The following is a 20,602-nucleotide window of genomic DNA, read 5'->3' as shown; positions in this document are numbered from 1 at the left end:
CTCAAAAACTACCCTTCCACTTTTAAATTTAAGATTTCAATCGAAAAACTTGGTTGTGTGAAAACCTTGGTTGCTTTTAAGTTTCGCCAAGGTGCATAAAAATTTGGCATAAAAAAGATTTATAGTGCTTTTTGAATCACCTCGGAAATTGAATTTGGTCGACCTGAAAAGAATTGCAAAAAAAAATTTAATTTTTTTTTTACAAAATACACTCAGCTTGAGAAAACCTGACACTGTTCGGAAGAAAAAATGAAAGCATGTGACAAACAAATGCTATCAGACAATTTTTATCGAGAAAATTATGACTAGCATTTTTGTTTAAATTTTGTAATAAGTTTTGTAAACAAACATTAAAAACCTCTCAAAAAGCTTAAAATAATGTATTCACTTCTAATGTATTCTTTTAAGAGCTGTTTCGACAGCTTGAAAATATATCTTTTTATCATCGTTTTCTATCTAAAATTATTGTATAGCAAGTATTTTTCTTTCAAGGAGGACGACATGAAAATCAATTTTTTTCCTTTTGCGTCAGAACAAAAACATGCCTCATTCAGGGTTCATTGATTGCTTTTTTTCAAGGTGTAGTTAACTGTTTTTATTTAAAAACCATGGTGATGGCATGACGCAAGGGATTTAGTCTTCTGTTGAAAACGGTTCAATCTACAGTTTGTTGCGTTGAGCTCTGCGTGAAAAATGGCGCCTTATTTAAGTTTGTTCATTTTTCGAAAGGAAGAAATTTAATGAAAGTTACAGACACGGGAAATCCATTTAAATTAGACTAGATACCAACCCGGCACAGTCGGGCAAAATTGTGAGAGTAGTTCAGGTTTCACAAGAGATAAAATTAGATTGATGAGTATTGTACTTTTTCCCGTGAAGTGCCACCAAGAAAAGAAATGGTCGGGGAAAAAGACAATATCAAAGTGTCTTATCAAACAATTTCCCAAATGACAGGGTTACGGGGCCCTATTTTCACTGCCTTCAAACGAATAAAACTGAGAATTGAAAGTAATCTGTTTTTCCGCTTCCCGGAAATTGAAACTAGCCTCATTTCTAACTAGAATCCTGACGCTCGCTATTTAAGCTCAAAACAACTGAAAATGACTTTTTTGGGTTAAATAAAATGTAGCCGACAAAAAACGGCAGCCAAGTCATTATTTTTATTTTTTTATTAATAAGCGAAAAGGAAAAAGGCTCATTCTAACAGCGATTTGAATTATGCGCGCTCACAAAATTGCTACCATAAGCATTTTATATTTCTAGTGTATCATGTTTTTTTTCTGACTTAGAGAAAAAAATTGTTTTGGGCTTTATTGCCCAAGGGGTTTTGTTTGACAACATTGAAATTTTTACGGAGCGCGCTTTCAATATTATTGTATATTGGCAACTAAAAACCAAGCTAACGGCCAAGCAAAAAATATTTGCTACATTTTAGCAGCTACCTAGATTCTGTTTTTTTTTTAAATCTAGTTGCTTAAAGCATATCGCTGGATGGTTTCATTGCATTGCTATTTTTCTTCTCTAAAAGCTTTCGGCTAAATGGCCTGAACTGAGCTTTCTTTCCCACAACGCCGCGATATTTTGATGTTGCATTTTTGGTTGAAATATACATATGTTTGTATTGGTACACAAGTGGCAAGTATATTTTCATCGCCATTCTCCCCTTGTTAAAAAATATATATTTCCCTCTTTTTTCCCGAGGGTGGTAAAAGCGAGAGCACTGAGACATAAAACACTTAAACACTACTCTGCTTCTGTGTATATAACGGCAGAGCTTTTTATAGGAGGCAAGAGTCTTTTCTGCTGAAATGAAATAATCGAAGCTGAAGTAATTTCAAATCCATATCTGATCATTCGTGTTTTCACGTGGAGTTTGCCATTCATTGATGGACCAAAATATATAATTGAATAAACGCGACACAAGCCATGGCTGAAAAAACCTGAGCTACTGCATTTAGCTTCGTTAGTATATAGTACAGTATTTCTTTTTAACCTCCAAATACAAACCATGTATAGATAGGCAATCATGTATTTTTGGCCTACCTTTGAAACTGCTGCTACTATTACTATAGTAGAATAGTACCATCGCTTGATGGTATAACTTCAGCCAACCGCTGTTTCCAATCAACTCCCCTGCCTATTGAAGCCCTGCGATTACATTCCTGTCTTTACAGAAGCGTCATACAATTTTCAGCGCAAATCAATCTATTTGAGATGTAGATGTTGATTGAATTTCAATTTTTTTTTACGAAACTCCTAAAATAAGTCAAAACAAAACTTCAAATTTCAACACCACCTTTGAATGCCATTAAAAACCAATGCTATACAAATTTTCGATTCACTATAAAAAGGTGACTTTTTTAAATTTATGACGATTCTGTTTATATCGAGCAATTGTTGTTTCTTGTCAAATCGCCTTATAAGGAGATTGTGATAATTACCAAGTTTTCTAGTGCTATAACAGTTATTCAGCCGCATTCCTCTTAAGTTTGGCTGTCAATTTGCCCGCAACCAGCTTTTAATCACCATTATTCAATTACGTTGCGCCATTTTCAGTCCCCTCACTTCGAGCAGTTTGGTAATGTCTCTTTGAATCACCACACTAAAGCCATTATTCTTCAAAAGCTTCCATTTTTCTGAATTGGAAAGCAATTTAAGCATCTTTATCTTTGAACAGTCAAGTGGTTTTGTCTCCGCTTTTCACGCTCGAAATGGATTAAAACCCATAAGCAAATCACCACTGATTTCCCCCGCCCCTATGCATACTAAAAACCATTTTGCATATTGCTGAGAATCTGAATCTATCGCTTTTCAATTACCAAAATTCCATTATCATTCGTTCTTACGAGCCCCTATAAACACACCCAAAATCAAACGAAAAATTCCTACAAATTCTTTTGTTTTCGAAAAAAAATAAATTTAAACGTCACAAAATCAGCAAAAAGCTCCTTATTCAGGAAGCGTTGTTTTTAAATATAATATATCATTCATACTTGATGTTATTGTGTTTCATAAAAGCGCGTTTTCCTTCCATGTATCGACCGCAAACTGCAGCAATGGTTTTGACTGAAACTTACTCAATTTCGACTGTTATTGCAATTTCAATAGTTGAACTCTCTTCCTCTATATTACCTGTAAATTAGAGTTATTCCCCTGCAAGGAAGTTATAACAGAAGAGTTTGAAAGGGAAACTTAGAGTCCGATTTTTTTTTAAATAACAAATTTGCTCCTATGTTTGTTCATCCATTTCATCTAGCTTTAACTTGTTAACAGTCTTCATTATGTAAAATTCAAACAAATCGATAGCTGACAAACTGTTTTAAATCATCATTTACCCGTTATTTTGACACCAAACAAGCGTCTGGCAAAAATTAAAATCGTCTCTGGATTCAACCAAGAAAGGAGATGCCATTTAAAAAGAAGAAGAAGGGTTAGAAGACCTATCAAATTGATTTTTTAACAAACTGTTGTGACTGAAATCGACTTTTACTCTTTTTATATGTTAATTCAGCTAGGATAACCTCTAGTTCTGCAATTTTCTATCACAGTTGCTTTTTAAAAAACCAGCAAGAAATTTAGAACAAAATCGATAGTTATTTGAAGTTCAGTTTTTTGTAAAGATTTTTTATTTTGCGTCTTAGTTTTAAATTTTCAGTCTAAAACTATCATGATGTGAGCATTTTGTGTTACTTGCAGAGCAATAGACTGTTGCTTTGTGAGGCCTTTTGGTTACGGTAGATTTACCGTAAAAAAAAAAAGAAAACGAATTTTGGATAAAGTTTACAATCCTTCATATCAACTTTTTTGGGAAACTTTTTCAAACATTGGTAGACGCGATATTGTTCAAAAACTTTATAGATAATTTTAATGTTTTTCTTTCTGCATGCTTTTTTAAGCTTTAAACACTCTGGAGAAGTTTCTTTGTCAAAATATTGCAATAGTCAAGATTGCATTTTTTTCTGCATACTGAAAATTTTGAGAATCCCTATAATATCTGAAACTTTATGACAAAGTTTAATGATTGCATCGTATTCTTCATTTGCTACTTTACTTCAAAGGGAACGCAAGATTTGATCACCGTTTTGATTTCACTTAGCGTTTTAGGTAATATTGCTCGGTATATGTTGATTATCATTAATTTTTTTCTTGGTTTACTTCACGATGTCGACGAAATTAATTGTTTTTTGGTATTTTTTGTCTCTCGTGGCGAATTGTCCGAAAGTTTCTTACCATCACCTTGGTTTTGATTTTTTTGCCGTTTATAGAAGTTTTTGGCTAAATCTGTAAAAGCTTGTATGATTTCTGCTTCTTAGCACTTTCACATTTTTTTTTCAAACCTATTTCATGTTTACCCTTGCGATAGGCATGGGTATTGCATCAGACTAATTGGCTTTTTCCAGTATTTTTCTTTTATTTTGTGCCATTCATTTCATAATTTGGTTAGATTTTGTCAAAACTATTTTGAACTTAGTTTTTTTCTGCCAGCTGATATTGTTGAGAGTCCGTCGAAGCTGTGAGATTTATTGTGAAAATTTAATGCGTTCATTGTATTTTTTATTAGTTACTTCATAGAAAACGCCTTAATTGAACACAATTATCTTTTTTTGGAATTAAATTCCGTTCTTACTGTTTTAAATAACTTGGGCGCCAGGTAATTGTTTTTATTTAGCGTTTTCGGTGACATATTGCTTAGTATGTAATGATTGTCAATGTTTTTGATTTTGATTTTCTTCACGATGTTGACGAATTTATTCTTTTAATGTATTTTTTGTCTCTCGTGGCAAAATTTCAACAAGGTTCTTGCGATCCGTTTGATTTTGATTCGGTTGCCGTTAATACAAGTTTTTTGCTAAATCAGTAATTTTTTTTGCTTCTTAGCACTTTCACAATTTTTTTTTCAAGTCTATTTCATTTTTTTGTTTAATTTCGCGCCTTTCATCTCAAAATTGAAAAATTTTGGTAAAATTTCGTCAAGACTACTTCGAATTGGGCTTTTAAAATTAACAAGTTTTTGCTTTACTTTTAGCTATGTTTATTTTCCAATTCAAAACTATTTTGAGTTTTGATTTTTCTTCGCGACTTGCTGAACAGAGAAACTAATTTTTGCTAGTTCTTTAAGCAGTGTTTTATTCAAGATAACAAGGTTGTATTCAGTAATAGAAGTTTGTTTCATTAATACGTGTTTTGAATTTCATTGTTCCGACTTTCGATACGAAAGTAACGGAATATTTGTGCTCGGGGTGGGTTTTTTTTTCTTCAGACAAATTTCGACTTTTTAACTAGCCATTTTTGACGAAATTTTACGGGGGTTACGGGGGTTTAAGCATTGCCATTTTGGCCAGTTTGGGACAATTAAAGCGCGATTTATTTCGCGCTATTAACGCATTAGCGGAGATTTAATCCGTCTTATAAATCGTTCCAAATTGGTTGAAAGAAGCTTATTTGCCATAAATGGTTTGTTACAAGGAGTGAAATCTATCCTTTTGTACTTCATATGGCGTGTGGGGGGATGATTTTCATTATAAAATTTTAAATTTTAGAATTTTTTTTCTTTTTGTTTTATTACATTTTTAATTTTTAAATGTTACTACTGCTCCGTAAACCTTAAAAGGTAGTCGGAACATTCAGGGCTTCGCCCTGATACGAGCAGTCTTGTTTGATTTTATTGCCTTTGAATCTGAAATCATTGGTTGGTTTATTCGTAAGATTGCTTAGATGTGTTTCAAGTTCTCAACAAATCGTGTATATCTGTATCATAGAGTCATTTAGTTTCATGTATATTTAGCAATAATTTTTATTTTTCATGCAGCTTTTCGTTCAAAAAATTGATTGTAATTTCCTTCCGTGAAAAGGAAAACAATAGGGTTTAAAATTAGATAAAGCAATTAATTTTTTAAGTTCATTTCCTTAACAATTTTCTCATCAAAGCATAGATACGTTTGAACACAAACATGTATGAAAAACAAAAACCCTTTTTCTTATAAGCATTTTTTTTGTTTTTAGTGGAGTATGCATGCAATTTCAGTTTTTCCAACAGTTGAAAAAAATTGAATTACTGTAACATCAAAACGGTTTTGCAAAAACAATAAGAATTATTTAAGAATGTTCATTGTTCTTTTTGATGGGGTGAGCATGCAAATTAATTTCAGGTAACTTATGAAAGCTTATTAAAATACTTTTTCTGTTCTTAGTGTGACTTTAGCTGAAAAATTTGCCCGCGGAGCAGAAAGATTGGTCAAAAAAGTCTTTATAAGCATTTGGGAGAGCTCAGAGAATCAAATTGGTCGACTAAAAAATTCAAAATTGTTTGGAAAATCCCCCTTGAGAAACCCTAGATCTGCCCCCGCAAGCGCAATAAAAGAAACCTAGCCTTAAAACAGAGCAAAACCATAGACATTTTAACAATCAACTTTTTGTCGGAAAATTACGGGTAGTTTTGAAGAAGAATTTGCCGGTTCGAAGTCGAGTATTTAGGATAGCGGTGCTGATATCTTAGGCCGGGGTTAAATACCAGCCGAAGTCGGAACATAGTCAAAAGAAGTCCCAAACAAAGTTTGTTCATACCCGAAAGAAGTCTCAATCGAATTCCTAACATATGTGAACAACCAATTCTGAATACAAATAATCTTGGACAAAATTCATAGCAAAAAAGTGACATAAAGTTTATTTAAAACGCTATTTAATAAATTTTCAAAAATGTGTGACATAAAATGACCCCACTTTTGAACCAATAGACCATAGACCTTTACATAAGTCATTTAAAAAAATTGAGCAATATTTTGAACAATATTTAAATAGCGTTATTCAAAATGGCAAATTTGTTCAAAAAGATATGTTTTGGCTCAAACCTATTTTTGAACTCTTCGAATACTGTTGCAATAGCAATAAAAGAGTTTTTTCGAATTAAGGATTAAATTTCAGCCATTGTTGATACTGCCTGATAAAAACAAAAAAAATTTCGAATAATTTTTCTGGAAACTCCGAGAATTTTTTGAAATATATTCTCGGAAACCAAAGCAATACGGAAACAACTTTGATACAAGTTTTGCTTAAGGTGCGTCTCATCACATAGAAAAGCACCATGTGCGCAAGTTTTTTCCCAAGATAAAAATCAATGATTTTCGAAGAAAAGGTTTAGAAAACTTGAACGTTTGATTGAAAATGCGACCATTTGTGACATGTTTTGAAAGCTGATATTTCAAAATAATGAAACCTAATTTTTGAAGGGAAGTTTATAAAAAAATTGAAAGCTTGATTGAAAATTCGACTATTTGTGACATCTTTTGAGACTTGATAATTCAATGCTCGATACCCTTGGCTCTTTCAACAGTCAGGTACTTTAACACGATCTCACACTACTCGTTTGCTCGAAAACCCCACAATGTTTGCCAAAGTGTTTCTTATCGGCGCTGAAAACAGATGACGAGTTAATGACTTCATAACTTTTCGCAACAGTGCTCAAATCTATTTTCGAGTTAGAAAAAAGTTTGTTAATTTATCTGAAAAAGTGACATAAATGATTACTCAAAATTCTGATCCCAGATTAATTATTTGTACCTATGACATTTGAAAGCTGGTTGTGCAATTTGAATGTGCTGCTTTAAATATAGATCGTTCTAAATTGTGTCAAGAAAAATACTGAAAAACGGAAACAATCAGAGTTTTGGAATTATTTCTCGTAAGTTTCTTGAGAATGTATTTTTTATACTTTTCTGACACTTTTAGGTCTTGATTGTTCCAAATACCCCTTAACTGGTATCAAACTGTTGTTGGTAAATGTTTTTTTTTTTTAAAACATACGTTTTGGACAATATCATAAGTCCAATTTTTTATTGCGACCAAAATTAGTTTGCCTCAATTTATTTTGGAACAATTTCCTTATGCGGGGTAATTTGCTGCGCATAAATAAATCGCATTAGATTTTCTGCATCCTATTTGAAGTCTTCACAGCGCTTATAAATTAGTTCAACGCATGACCAAACTGACAATTTTTAGACCCCCAGAGATTTACAAAATCATGATCGGAGGCAAAACATCTTTTTACAGTTAAACTCAGAGAGTGGACATCTTCATTGGTGTAAAAAATATGTTTGTTAAAAAATATTATTTAGATAGGCAAAAATGTCTAAATGAAATACAACCACCCCAAGCATAAAAATTCCGCATTTCTTGGAAAGTCGGAACAATAAGCCTGAATAAAGATGAAATTAGTAGTAGAATTTGATTGTAAGCTGGAAATTGTAACAGGTGATTTTTCACTTTTGGCGAAAACTAAAAACAAATAGGCGAAAAATTGTAACCAGCGACAATTCGTAGCAAGGCATTAGCAAGTTGCAATCGATTGTTCCATTACGCTCCGCTGCGCTTACGTTCGACACGAAAGGCTCGTGATTCAGTTTTTGCACCTATTTTACTGTAAAAAATTTTTGCCTGGTACGAATTTTCGGTCAGGTGTTTATTGGGGTGGCGCAGTGCTGGAATAACGATTAGACCGAAATTACGTTTCCGGTTGCCACTTTTTGGTCAGTGAATGCCAGCTTTCGACTTTGTTGGGCTTTGCCGGTCATTGAAAAGAAACGTTGATCGATTTCGTTCTTTTTTCCTAGACGTCGTTCTACTTACAGGAGTTTTTTCAATTTTGTTCAGTTTAACTTGATTTACGGGACATCGATCTATTTTGCTGGACTATATTGTTTATAAATTATGCTTTCAATTGAAAGTGACAGATCCGATTTAGAAATTTTTTGAGTTTTCAATCATTTCGACCATTTTAGGTTTCTCCCACCGCAAGATATGCACATTTTTTCACGTTCTTAACTTAAATGATGAACTATTTTTCATCTACCACAAAAGTTTTTCCTGAGTTTGAATTGTTTTTTCTAAATTTCTCTATAACTCTTGTTCGAATGTTCCAAAAAGTGAAAAGATAATTTAAATTTTGAGATTTTGTTTTTAGAAATGTTTCAAATGATTTTTGAAATCAAGCGAAACCAAAAAAAATGGAGTAAGCTGGTGTAACCAGGTTGATCTAAGCTTGTCTATTTATGCCTCGATTTTGTTTGACCCATGGTTTGATTTTGTTCGACCCTTGATTAGACGCTGTTCGAGTCATGATTCGACCCTGTTTGACCCATGATTTCAATTTGATTTGACCGGAGCCTTCGTTCGACCGTTTCAATTTGAGTCGAAAACCAAACATCGTTTGACTGTTCCGGTCATCTCATGAGCTGAGCACCTCAGTCCTGCATAAAAAAAAAATTGAGCACCTCAGCGTAACAAAAGGAATAATTTTTTTTTGTAGGGCAACATGTGAAATTATTCTAAATAATACGCGTACAGACTGGTTTTTCTCGACAATGAGTATCTGATTGGATTACGGATTCCAATTCACGTCTGAAAAGCTTGTACAAGGATGCGTCATTTTCTCTCATGAATTTTTTTATTTTAGCGCCGGATTTTTCGTGGAAAAAAAAACACCCCAGGTCATACTTCCGGTTGCTAGATCCTTTCCACTTCAAGGTGAACACAAAATAGTGGAATATCTTTTTTTCATCATCTGCCTGAATTTTGTTTTAAAAACTACCTTCCAAAAATGTAATTTACTCATTTGACAACATCGGTTGAAAATAGTTAAGATACAAGAAGAATAAACTTTTGAAGCAAAAAAAAAGTTGAACAAGAATTTATGGAAAATCGGATCTTTTAAAATTAAAAATTACAGGAATAAATCGAAACTCTTTCGTAATTTAGTAAAAGTAACTTGAACTTGAATAAAGTTTATGCTGTGCAAACTAAGCTGACAAAAACTAAGCAGATGTATAAGAACGAAAATTGAACTTTTCCAAGAAAATCTTCAGTATCAAGAGTACCAGCGGGGGATATGGCGGGCGGACGCTTCCTCCCCTCAGGAATCGACCCCCTGCCGACCCAAATGGTCCCACTTTGTACTATTTTGAGATATCCTTTTTTGTCTGACGGAGCCTGAAAATTTGAGAGGGGGAGCGCGCGCCGAAAAAAACGCGGTTTTTTGGTCGAAGTTTTCCCAAAAGTGCCTAAAAACGCTATTATTGGCCTGTTTGTTCAAAATTTTGCCTGCGGCGCAGAAAATTTAGTCAAAATGGGGTATTTATTTATTCATTATGATTTGGGCGAGCTCAGAAAATCAATTTGGTCTACCTAAAAAAAAAGGTCGACAAAATTTTCAAACTTTTTTAGAGGCCCCTCCTTCTTCAAGAAAATCCTAGATCGGCCCCTGATCAAGAGTTTTGATATAAATTGTAAAGCGTTTTAATAACAAACGGTTTTTTCTCAACTTTCCCCGTGCATTCGATTTTCAGTTTTGAAAAACAAACTCAATACGTTGTCGAAATGTAATGAAAATTTGCATGATGAAGACACTAACTATTGTGAACAAATTTATTCTTCACATCTTTCATCCTAAAATCACGCATTCAGACATAAAAACACGTAAGACAACTGAAAAACTGAAAGTTTGAAATGTGGGGCAAGAGTGGAAAAAAGTCCAGCAGTTCAGTGGTCTTTTAGATTTAATTAAACTTTAAGGCATTTGAACATAACATCACGAGGTGCCCAATCATTCAAATGATATTTCAAATCAAGTTGTTAACCTGAAAAAAGTCTCTTTTTTTCTGATTTGCTAACGCTTGCTAATCGCGATGGTAGTTATAATGCGTAATATGTCACCAACTCTCCAGTCAAATGTACTTTTTTGAGCTCGTTTCCATAGTTTAGATTTATTCCAACTTTATACTAACTAAGGAACGTAAAATTCGTTTCAGAGGAGCCTCCCCCACCTTCTGTATCGGAGGTTCCGATTGCCCTGCAGCCTATAGACTCCCGCATACCCCTCACCCACGGGGAGAGATTCACCCTACAAAAGACGTGGAAGGCCATGAATAGGAGGGGAAATGAAGCCATGATCATGACCTTCGCCAAGTATGTACCAAGGGTATTCAAACTTCACTAATTGTAACGCTTATTCGGATCTCTCCAATCCAACCCTCGCATCTCAATCATGCCACATTTGACGTACCCTAGGGCAAAACCACCCTTTATTCTAGCGCAAAACCACCATTTGTTTGTCCAACTAATACTTAGATGTATATCAGCGCTATATTAAGTTTTTCGAGATAACATGATTTTTTTCTAAAATTCTAATATATAGTAGCCTTGTGATTTATTTGAGTTTAATTTGATCATTATGACTAGAAAAAATACTTCAAAGCTAAACTAAAATTCTATTGAGACGCATGAAAATTGTTGCAGTTTTCATTGCTCACTAAATTGCTTTCATAGATGTTCTGGAAATGGAAGGGAGAAAAGTTTGCGTGACTTAATTTGGGGCATCATTTTATTATTATAGTTTCATTAATAATATTCTTTAATTAGATGATTACAGTACATAGTTCTTCAGTAAAACCAGAAACTTTCATAATAGTTTTCTTTGAACACAAGATTGCCTGAACTGACAAGAAATGGAATGCAATCGATTTAAACAGATAATGTAAGCGAAGGCAAAAAAAATTGATTTGAATTTGATACAAAAATGTAGCTTAAAAATCAACTTCAACCCATTCTAAGTCGATTTAAATCTTTTTTGTCAACTCTTTGTGTTTCATTTTCGTATTTAGAAACAAAAAAATCTATTTAAATCGATTGAAATAAAACTTTTACGACTTTTTTTCTATAATCATTTTATACAGACTATATACAGATAATAATCAGATTTTCTAGACTATCAAAAAAGAGAGAAAGAGTGGAAATAAAATTTAACGTTTGCTTTTTAATCGACTTTTAATTTTGATGTTTGACCTGAAAATAAACTATGATGATAACAAAAGTCAAATTTGTGATAATATGATGATAACAAATTTTCTGCATCAAAAAATAAATTTCTATTTGAGTTTTTTTAATTATTTGTTACTTGCTTACCAAAATTTAGCCCAGAATGTTGATAGTGAAAATGAAATTTGAAAACATTTTGCCTTAGTCTTACTTCTCATTACTGCGGCAACTCTTAGTTAGCACAGTTTAAAGGGAATCCCATAAACGCAATAATTAGTGGTAAAAAACTCTCCTCGAGTGACTCTTGCTATCTGCAGTTCTGATGGAGACTTTCTTCAGTAAAAAAATTTGCTCAAGCTCAGAAAAAACAGCTAGAATGCTTAAGTTAAATCAGTTTTGTTGACAATTTGATGATTTTCACCATCTTGCGAGAATGCATTTAAGTCCATTTTTTATGCAATAAAATTTATTTTTTTCTACAGTAAAAATCCATTCTATCCATTCTAAATCGATTTACGTATCTAAATGAGCTACCGTAAACCGATTTCTATACAGTATATTAATCTGTATGAAAATCGATTTTAACTGATTTCGATTTCAAGTTTGTCAGTGCTGGTATGACAGGACAATTTATTTGAAACTGATTAAAAAAAAACAAATAACTCTAAAAGTTCGTTTGAACAGAGTGAAAAAAAGTATGAAAAAAAGAGCAACTAAATAACCGAAAAAGACCAAAAATTGATGGAACACTGATTTATTTACCCGCGGGGCAACTTCTTTCATAGAGTATTTTCGGCGCAAGTTTTTCTCCCGAACGAGCTTAGTAATTCGTATTTCGGTTTTGCATCAAAAATAAATTGCTCTTTTCCACTCTCTTTTTTTCAAAATATCAATTTGTTGGTTGTTTTACGTGTTATTATGGCTAAACACATGATGTTACAATGTCAAGTATTAAAAATAAGTTTGTTCATAGCTGTCAGTTTGTTCATCATGCCATAATTCAATTCATTATGACGTTGAATAACCAAACAAATGATTTTATGATGCTTATCGAAAACTATTTTAGAGGAGAAATCATTATCTTGAAGAAGTTACAAACAAGAATTACGTCAGAAAATTATCTTTCAAAAGAAACCAATTGCGATTAAAATTCTGGAAAAAATGCACAATCAGTAAGTTTGGCTATCGATTGAGCAAAAAAATGAGAAATGAATGCATTTGTTAAAGTTTTTGTGCAGATACACAAAAAATGTATTTCTATTTTGAACAATTTTTCTCCAGTATGAGGTTTAAAAAGAGCCTTTATTGCGTCAGGTTTTCAGTCAGTGCCATTTACTTGTTTCCATTTACAGTTTCTTTGAGCACAAGAATTTATCATTTTAAACAACAAGACTGCTCATATCAGAAAAAGTCCGTGAAATTTCCGACTATCTTTTAAGTTTGATGGAGTTGTCCTAATTTTTCAAAAAAATGATAAAATTTTCTGAAAAACATGAAAAAAATTTACTTTTTTTTGAAATCATCGCTCCACATGTTATGTTAAGTGTAAAGTGAGTTATTTAGCATTTAGCGAAATATAGAATACATCAAATGACATGCCTCAATTCAATTTGAAATGATTTCAAAGACGGATTAAATCTCTGGTTACGTGTTAAAACCATAAAATTTATCGCGCATTAATTGTCCCAATTGGTAATCGCTGAACTTTCCAAAAACTTTACGGAGTTGTCCTAATTTTTCAAAAAATGATAAAATTTTCTGAAAAACATGAAAAAAATTTACTTTTTTTGAAATCATCGCTCCACATGTTATGTTAAGTGTAAAGTGATTTATTTAGCATTTAGCGAAATATAGAATACATCAAATGGCATGCCTCAATTCAATTTGAAATGATTTCAAAGACGGATTAAATCTCTGGTTACGTGTTAAAACCATAAAATATATCGCGCATTAATTGTCCCAATTGGTAATCGCTGAACTTTCCAAAAACTTTACGAAAACAGATCAAAGTGAAATATCTTTTTAAGTTTGAGCTCAGGGCAATAATACTTTTGAATGATTTTTAAAAATCCGGTCAAAAGTTGTTATTTAATAAGTCAAAGAATGTCCGGAGAAAAAAATTATTCCGAGCACAAAATATATATTCCATCACTTATTTCAAAATTTGGAACAAGAATTCATATATAAAACGTATCTCAACCAAAATTAAACAATTTATAAGCACATTTCTACCTTCAGATTTGCATCTTTTGTCATCCTATTTTCAACACGAACAGAATTCATTTATCAGAGAAACAAGTGATGGCGGAGAAAAAAACGCAATTAAATTTAAAAAAAATTACTACTGCTCGTATCAAGGCGAAACCTTGAATGTTTCCTCTGCCCTTTAATGTGTTTAGTTGCTTGTTAAATGAACCAACTAACTTGCCGCAGTCCAATTAGGAAGACTTCTGAGTCGGGAACAGTGCGTTAATTTAAAACTGATAAATTGAGAAGCGCGTTAATTATTTCAAATTGGTCAAATTAATTTTTCTTCAAATCCCCGTAATTTTTCAAGATAAAACGCTAGTTAGGAAATCTATTTAATTCTGGAGTGTGAACTACTCAAGCTGTTGTTTTGTCGTTTTTTTTTGCCGGAAGTGTCCGCAATTTCCCCACTTTGTATCTCAAAAAAATATTTAAAATTTGAGTTGACCACTCTGTTCTTTTTTAACCTGAACATGTTTTTATCATGTTTTGTTTCATTTGATGCTTTTTTTCTGCTCACTGTTTTTTTGCCTCTCGCATTGTCAAGTAAAAAGTGATACTTTCTGTTCTTGTAACAAATTGATTGGAATAAAAAAAGCTGCCTTTATTCAGTTTGGGTCAGTTGATTTACTTCGCTGCACACGCTCCAAGTTGACGAAAAATGGGGTTAATTGTCAACTTAAATCCTTCATTTTCTTAAAATTGATCTCAGGTGGAATGGTTTTTTTAAATGTTGAGTTCAGGGCATCCAAATGTTTTCAATTGTCATTTTTGTCAAAATGGCAATCTGAAAATTCATGTTTTGCCTGGAGAAAAAAACAACCCAACCTCAAATACTCCGTCATTTTTTCGAAGTGTAAACAAAAGTACTTAATTATAATGCAAACACCTTTTTGATTTTTAAATTGACTGGGTGTTTACTGACTGGAATTTACTAAATTATCGTGCTAGCTTGAGTGTTGTACATAAATTGTCCTAAAAAAGAAATTAAATTCTCCTAGAGTACTTGGAAATTCATGACAAAATTAATGAAATTACTTTTTTTCTAGTGAACTGAGGTTTCAATTGATAATTTAATTTTGAACGCCAAAAAAAGTTTCATTGAGGTTAACTTATTATTCTCCTCTGAATAATTTTCTTTTGAGGAGGGGGATTGAGACAAAAAATTTTATTTAATCCAAAAAAATTCTACTCCAATGAAAATGATTTATGTGAATTTGGCGCCAATAACTTCTAACTTTGAGGGGGAGCGCGCGCCAAAAAACGCAATTTTTTTGTCAAAACTTTCCAAAAAGTGCACAAAAACGGCTTTTTTGATCTGTTTTTTTTTTTTTTTAAAACATGCGTGCGGAGCAGAAAATTTGGCCAGAATAGCGAGCGTCTTTATAGTGTTTTAGGAGAGCTCGGAAAATTAATCTGGTCGACCTAAAAAAAAGGTCGTCAAAAGGTTGTCAAAATCGCTTCTCGGCCTCTTGGCTAAGATCATGCTGACACAACTGATGCCACCCAAGACGAAGAGCCTTCTCTCCACTGCCTTCACTTCACTGTGCACACAATTGTCCCAGGAACGCACTCTTTTTCAAGAGTCATCAGTCGACCAATAAAGCCTAAATAAAGGTGCTATTTAAACCAAGTCCCAAACCGGCATTCGCAAACCTTTTCAGGGGCGCAGCCCGACCTGGGTTCTGGCTTGGATTGGTCGCAGTCCTGATTGGCTTTTGTCCCTCCAAGAAGACAAGATATCTGTGTTGGTGCCGGCTCTCGGGCAGGAGAGGGTGTCACGGCCGCAGATCTAGAAGTTGGTTGGTCCCAATAATACCCTAGTCTAAGCGACACATTGCGAAAGCGGTGCTAGCATTCTAGGAGGCAGAGATACGTTGGAACCGGGTCTGACTCGAACAACCTATACTCTGTCATTATTGATGGACCTACCAAGAGGCGAGCAGCCCCGCTCACATAGTGAGCGAAGACCGAAGACCGAAGACCCCGAGCCTGACTATCAGCCTCACCAAGAAAAGGAGACCACACAAGAGAACTGCTGCAGAGTGAGGAGCAAAGTAGAAGACAGCATAAGACAGCAAGAGACGAGCAACACTGCTCACATAGTGAGCGAAGAACGAAGAACGAAGACCCCGAGCCTGACCATCAGCCTGACCAAGAAGAGGAATCCACACAGGACAACTGCTGCAGAGTGAGGAGCAAAGTAGAAGACAGCATAATGCTCAAATTAAGTGGTACAACTGGAACAGTCCCTTTCCCTACAACTTGGCCTCTGAGGTGCAGCGACTGTGAGGCAACCATCAAAGAAGCTTCATTCAAGTGGGACATCATCCGTCACGCAAGGAAGAGGCACTCCATCGAGCTTGATAGTGTTCTCTTTGAATGCAAACTCTGTAAAGATACCTTTCCGGACCGGAGAAAAGCAACAACACACCAAGCAACGCATTTCAAGGACCCTCAGTTTGAGATCCAGACCTACCCCTGTAGCAACTGTAACCGGGCCTTTGCAACACAGAAAGCCTTGAGCAGTCACATCCGCCAATGTAAAGATGCTCCTTCAAACGATCCGGAACAAGAACCCCAGCTACTACCCAGCGATGATACAGGGACTGAGGTAACCAGCCCAATTGGACGACTAAAAAGGACTCCTGACCTACAGACCGCAGACGAGCGCCATCCAAATGTAGAAAACGACCAGGACGACCTCAACTGGTACCCGACACCAACAACACGAGATGAAGCTGTTCAGAGCGGAGCTACCACATTTAGCCCACCCATCGAGACTACTGATCCTGTAGACATGCCAAGCGCAAGCCACAACTACGACTGCCCAGATGAAATGAACAGAATTTTCAACGCTGACCAGTGGTTGACGTCCCTCATTCCAGCAAAGCCCAAGAAATAGAAGAAGGCGCCCTCACCACAAAACCCGTTGACGCCTGCCGAACTGCAGAAGTTGTACTCTCAAAACATGAAGAGAGCAATGGAATACATCGAAGGCCAGCAAACAATTTTCTGCAAAGTCAACCCGGACGAGCTAGAGACCCAGATGAGTTTCCAGGTGGGGTCCAAACCAGTACCCAATAGTCAACCGGACATCTGGAAAAGATGCTGGAAGGACAAGGACGCCCTCTCCAGACCATTCTCCGAAAAAGAAGTCAACGATGCTCTGGATCATGCATCATCCGCTCCTGGCCCCGATGGATGGACATACAGAGACTTGGCTCAACTGAGGGGATTTGTACCAGCTTTTACCTCCGGACTCCATCAGCTAGCAGCCTCCGGCACTACACCTGACTCCTGGCGGAACTATAAAAGCCTGCTCCTGTTCAAGAAGCCCAAGGAGTTCCAAGAGGGAATGGATATGGTTTTGAAGAACTTCCGTCCCATTGCCTTGTCTAACGTGACCTACAAGCTGCTCACCTCGATGCTCAGCAAACGGATGTCGTCATGGCTGGAAAAGAATGAGGGTGTCTCCCACGGACAACGAGCTGCTTTCTCCAGGAGAGGCATAGCAGAGAACACTTTGATTGTAGCGGAATCGCTACGCGCTAAGAAGGGAGTCCTGTACCTCGACCTCAGTGACGCCTTCAACGGTGTGGAGCATTCTGTCATCTTTGAAGCCCTCCGACAAAGCCAATATCCCGATTGCATCGTAGGAGTCATCATGTTGGTCTACACCAACTGCAGTACACAACCCACTGATTTGACTGGCAAACCACTCTGTGGTCCAGTAAAGGTCCCTAGAGGTGTCCGCCAAGGATGCCCACTTAGTTCTATACTCTTCAATTTGGTCCTGGACCCAGTTGTGAGAAGCGGCGAGACGACAACTTCTTTCTGCCTGGGCTACATGGACGACCTTGTGGTGGTGTTGGATGACCCCTCAGAGGCGCCTCAGATTCTCCAGAGCATAGTCAGCAGAGCACAATCACTGGGCTTCACCTTTAACCCAGACAAGTGCGGAGCAGCAAATATCCCTTCAACCCTCAGCATCGGAGTTGTGCCAGTTCCGGTGGTCACCGAGGAACGTGCTCACAAATACCTAGGAACACCAACCTTTCCGGGAATGATGGGCGGACTAGAGGCCTGCTTCTAGAGAGCATGGAACTTAGCAGAGCTTGTAGAAGACTCACATTTCTCTCCAATGCAGAAGCTACACGCCCTGAGGACAAAAAATTATCCCGATGTTGTACCACCTACGAGAGAACTCATACACAACACAGAGCCAACTTCAACGGATGAATCGAATCATAAGAAAGATGACGAAACGCATTCTGTGCCTGCCCGAGAAAGCAACGACAGCATATGTCAACCTGAACCGGATGTACGGCGGCCCTGGCATACCTGACTTAGTCCTGACAAAAGCAAAAATGACAATCAAGTCCTTTGTCAATGCCTACAACATCAAAGATGCCCTTGGGACACTGACCAGACGTTTGCTTCTTCGGGACTCAACTACCAATCAGGTGATACATGCAATCAACCAGAAGAAGAGAGCGGGACTATCGGAGATTGCAAAGGAAGCTTCAATGGCCTTAGATCGAGTACGCAAGTACCTCAAGATCAACATCAAGCTGGAGCTGCATGACGACACAATGAGCCTGCAACTAGACGGGATGAGCTATCGGAACCCATGGCCAATGCTGAACTCCGTTCTCACTAAAAGGAGTCTGGCCTTGCTACTTGAAGCGCGCGATCAAGGCCGTTTCTGGAAGAGCTTGAGTTCATCACCAGTCTCTACAAAAGCAATATACAGTTTCCACACAAAGTTCTGTGACTGGTGGTTCATCCACCGTGCGAGGCTGATCCTCACGCCCTTAAGAGGAGCAATATCTTGGTGTTCGAACAGGAACACGACCTGCCGCCGCTGCCAGCTGAACAAGGAAACTCTCAACCACGTCATCAATAATTGCCCAACCAGCCGGACAAGTGTGATCAGAAGGCATGACGACGCCAGAGACTTAATTTAAACAAGCTTACCCCCAAACTACACCATACTCAAGGAACAGCGTTTTGGCAATCTACAACCCGACTTGATTGTCCAAAACGAGGAAGAAAAGACCACCCGAATCCTTGACATCAAAGTTTCAGCAGAACTTGACAAAACCCATGTGCAACACGAAATGGCAATGGCGACAAAATATGAGGCGCTGAAATGTGCCTTCAACATATACGGCCACCAGACGTCTGTCCGTACAGTCCAACTCGGAGCACTGGGAGGAATACACAGAGATACACAAAACCTTCTCGAACGGTTGCTCAAATCAAGAAGAAAGAGCAACACTTGTGAGGAAACTGGCCAACCAAAACGTTCATCATGGAAGGAATATAGCAGTAGCCCACATCACAGGGAATATCCAGACTTATTGAAGCTTGACCTGCAACTACAAACACCCACAGCAAAATATCGGATACCACCAAAAGCAAAACTCGCTTCTACCACTTAAAACTCGACATGTCGTAAATTACATTTGATCTATTTGAGTGACTTAATAAATTATAATCCTTGTTTGTATATTTTGATTCTTCTGAATTAAATCTTTCATCTGTTCTTGTCAGCTTAATATCTGGTATGCTGGGCCTTGCCTGGCACAAATAATAAACTGATTTTCAATTCCAGAATTGACACCGAAGCTATTTCAGTTGACTCACGTTTAAAAAAAAAAATTTCGAATTTTTTTGAAAATCCGCCACCCCCTCGAAGAAATCCCAGATCTGCCCCTGATTGCAACTGTTATTTTCCAGACTTGATAGACATAGATGATTGAAAGATGCAGTAACGCCGTTGAGTCTGATTTAAGACAATTATTTTGCTCTTTCTCTAGGAATTTTTTTTTCTTTTTTGAGTCTCAAGTACTTTGAAATGAAACTGCGACAATCACTTTTACATGTGCAGTATGCATTTTGTGCCAAATGTAAGCGCAGCGAAGCCAAGCGTAGCAAGCGGTCTTTGAGTGCCAGTGCCGCGCTTGAGTAAATTAACGTTTCAAATGACTCATTGAACGTTATTTTTCGTCGCTCAGTTCCTTTTCGGAACTAAACGACGAAAATTCGGTCTGATAGAAAGTTTGTCTCTTAAAAGACCTGGTGTCGCTCAACAGTTGCTCTCTATTTTGCTCTGCATTTATTCAGCAACTGTTGAGCGACGCGTGGTATTTTAAGAGACCAACTTTCTAACAACAAGACTGCTCGTATCGGGACAAAGCCTGAATGCTGCGACTCCCCATTAACTGGTCTCAAATAGTTTTTGGCTAATAAAATATCGACAAACTATGAACTACAAACTAATAAAATCAAGTATTGTAAGGTGAATCGTGTTTGAAATTAATACGACCAATTAGCTTGCTTCAATCAAATTTGGAACAATTTTGTAGTGTGGGATAATTCGTCATGCGTAAATAAGTTGCGTACACTATCAGCATCAAAGTATAAAACGAGAAGTTCAGCAAGACTCGGTTCAAATTGCCCAAGCAGTCTGATATTGAAGCAACCCTCCAGCCCGAATCCCTAAATGATTATCGAAACCCTAAATGAGCTAAAATATATATTT

General features: G+C 36.2%; 1 protein-coding gene and 1 pseudogene across 1 annotated transcript in view; both read left to right on the top strand.

Moving 5' to 3' along the window:
* The first annotated feature begins 1,708 nt into the window (after positions 1 to 1,708).
* Positions 1,709 to 20,602, top strand: part of LOC134841873 (uncharacterized) — a 36,168-nt gene continuing 17,274 nt past the window's right edge. The window contains exons 1-2 of the mRNA XM_063857916.1: positions 1,709 to 3,430; positions 10,800 to 10,956. Coding sequence (XP_063713986.1) covers positions 3,406 to 3,430; positions 10,800 to 10,956 — 182 coding nt within the window. The 5' untranslated portion in view covers positions 1,709 to 3,405. The remainder of the gene's footprint in view (positions 3,431 to 10,799; positions 10,957 to 20,602) is intronic.
* LOC134843012 (U2 spliceosomal RNA) lies at positions 19,565 to 19,744 on the top strand (annotated as a pseudogene).

The sequence above is a fragment of the Symsagittifera roscoffensis genome, chromosome 3, assembly GCF_963678635.1.
Source record: "Symsagittifera roscoffensis chromosome 3, txSymRosc1.1, whole genome shotgun sequence".
Taxonomy (NCBI): Eukaryota; Metazoa; Xenacoelomorpha; order Acoela; family Convolutidae; genus Symsagittifera; species Symsagittifera roscoffensis.
Note: the sequence above shows the minus strand (reverse complement) of the source record. Positions and strands in the feature narration are given on the sequence as shown.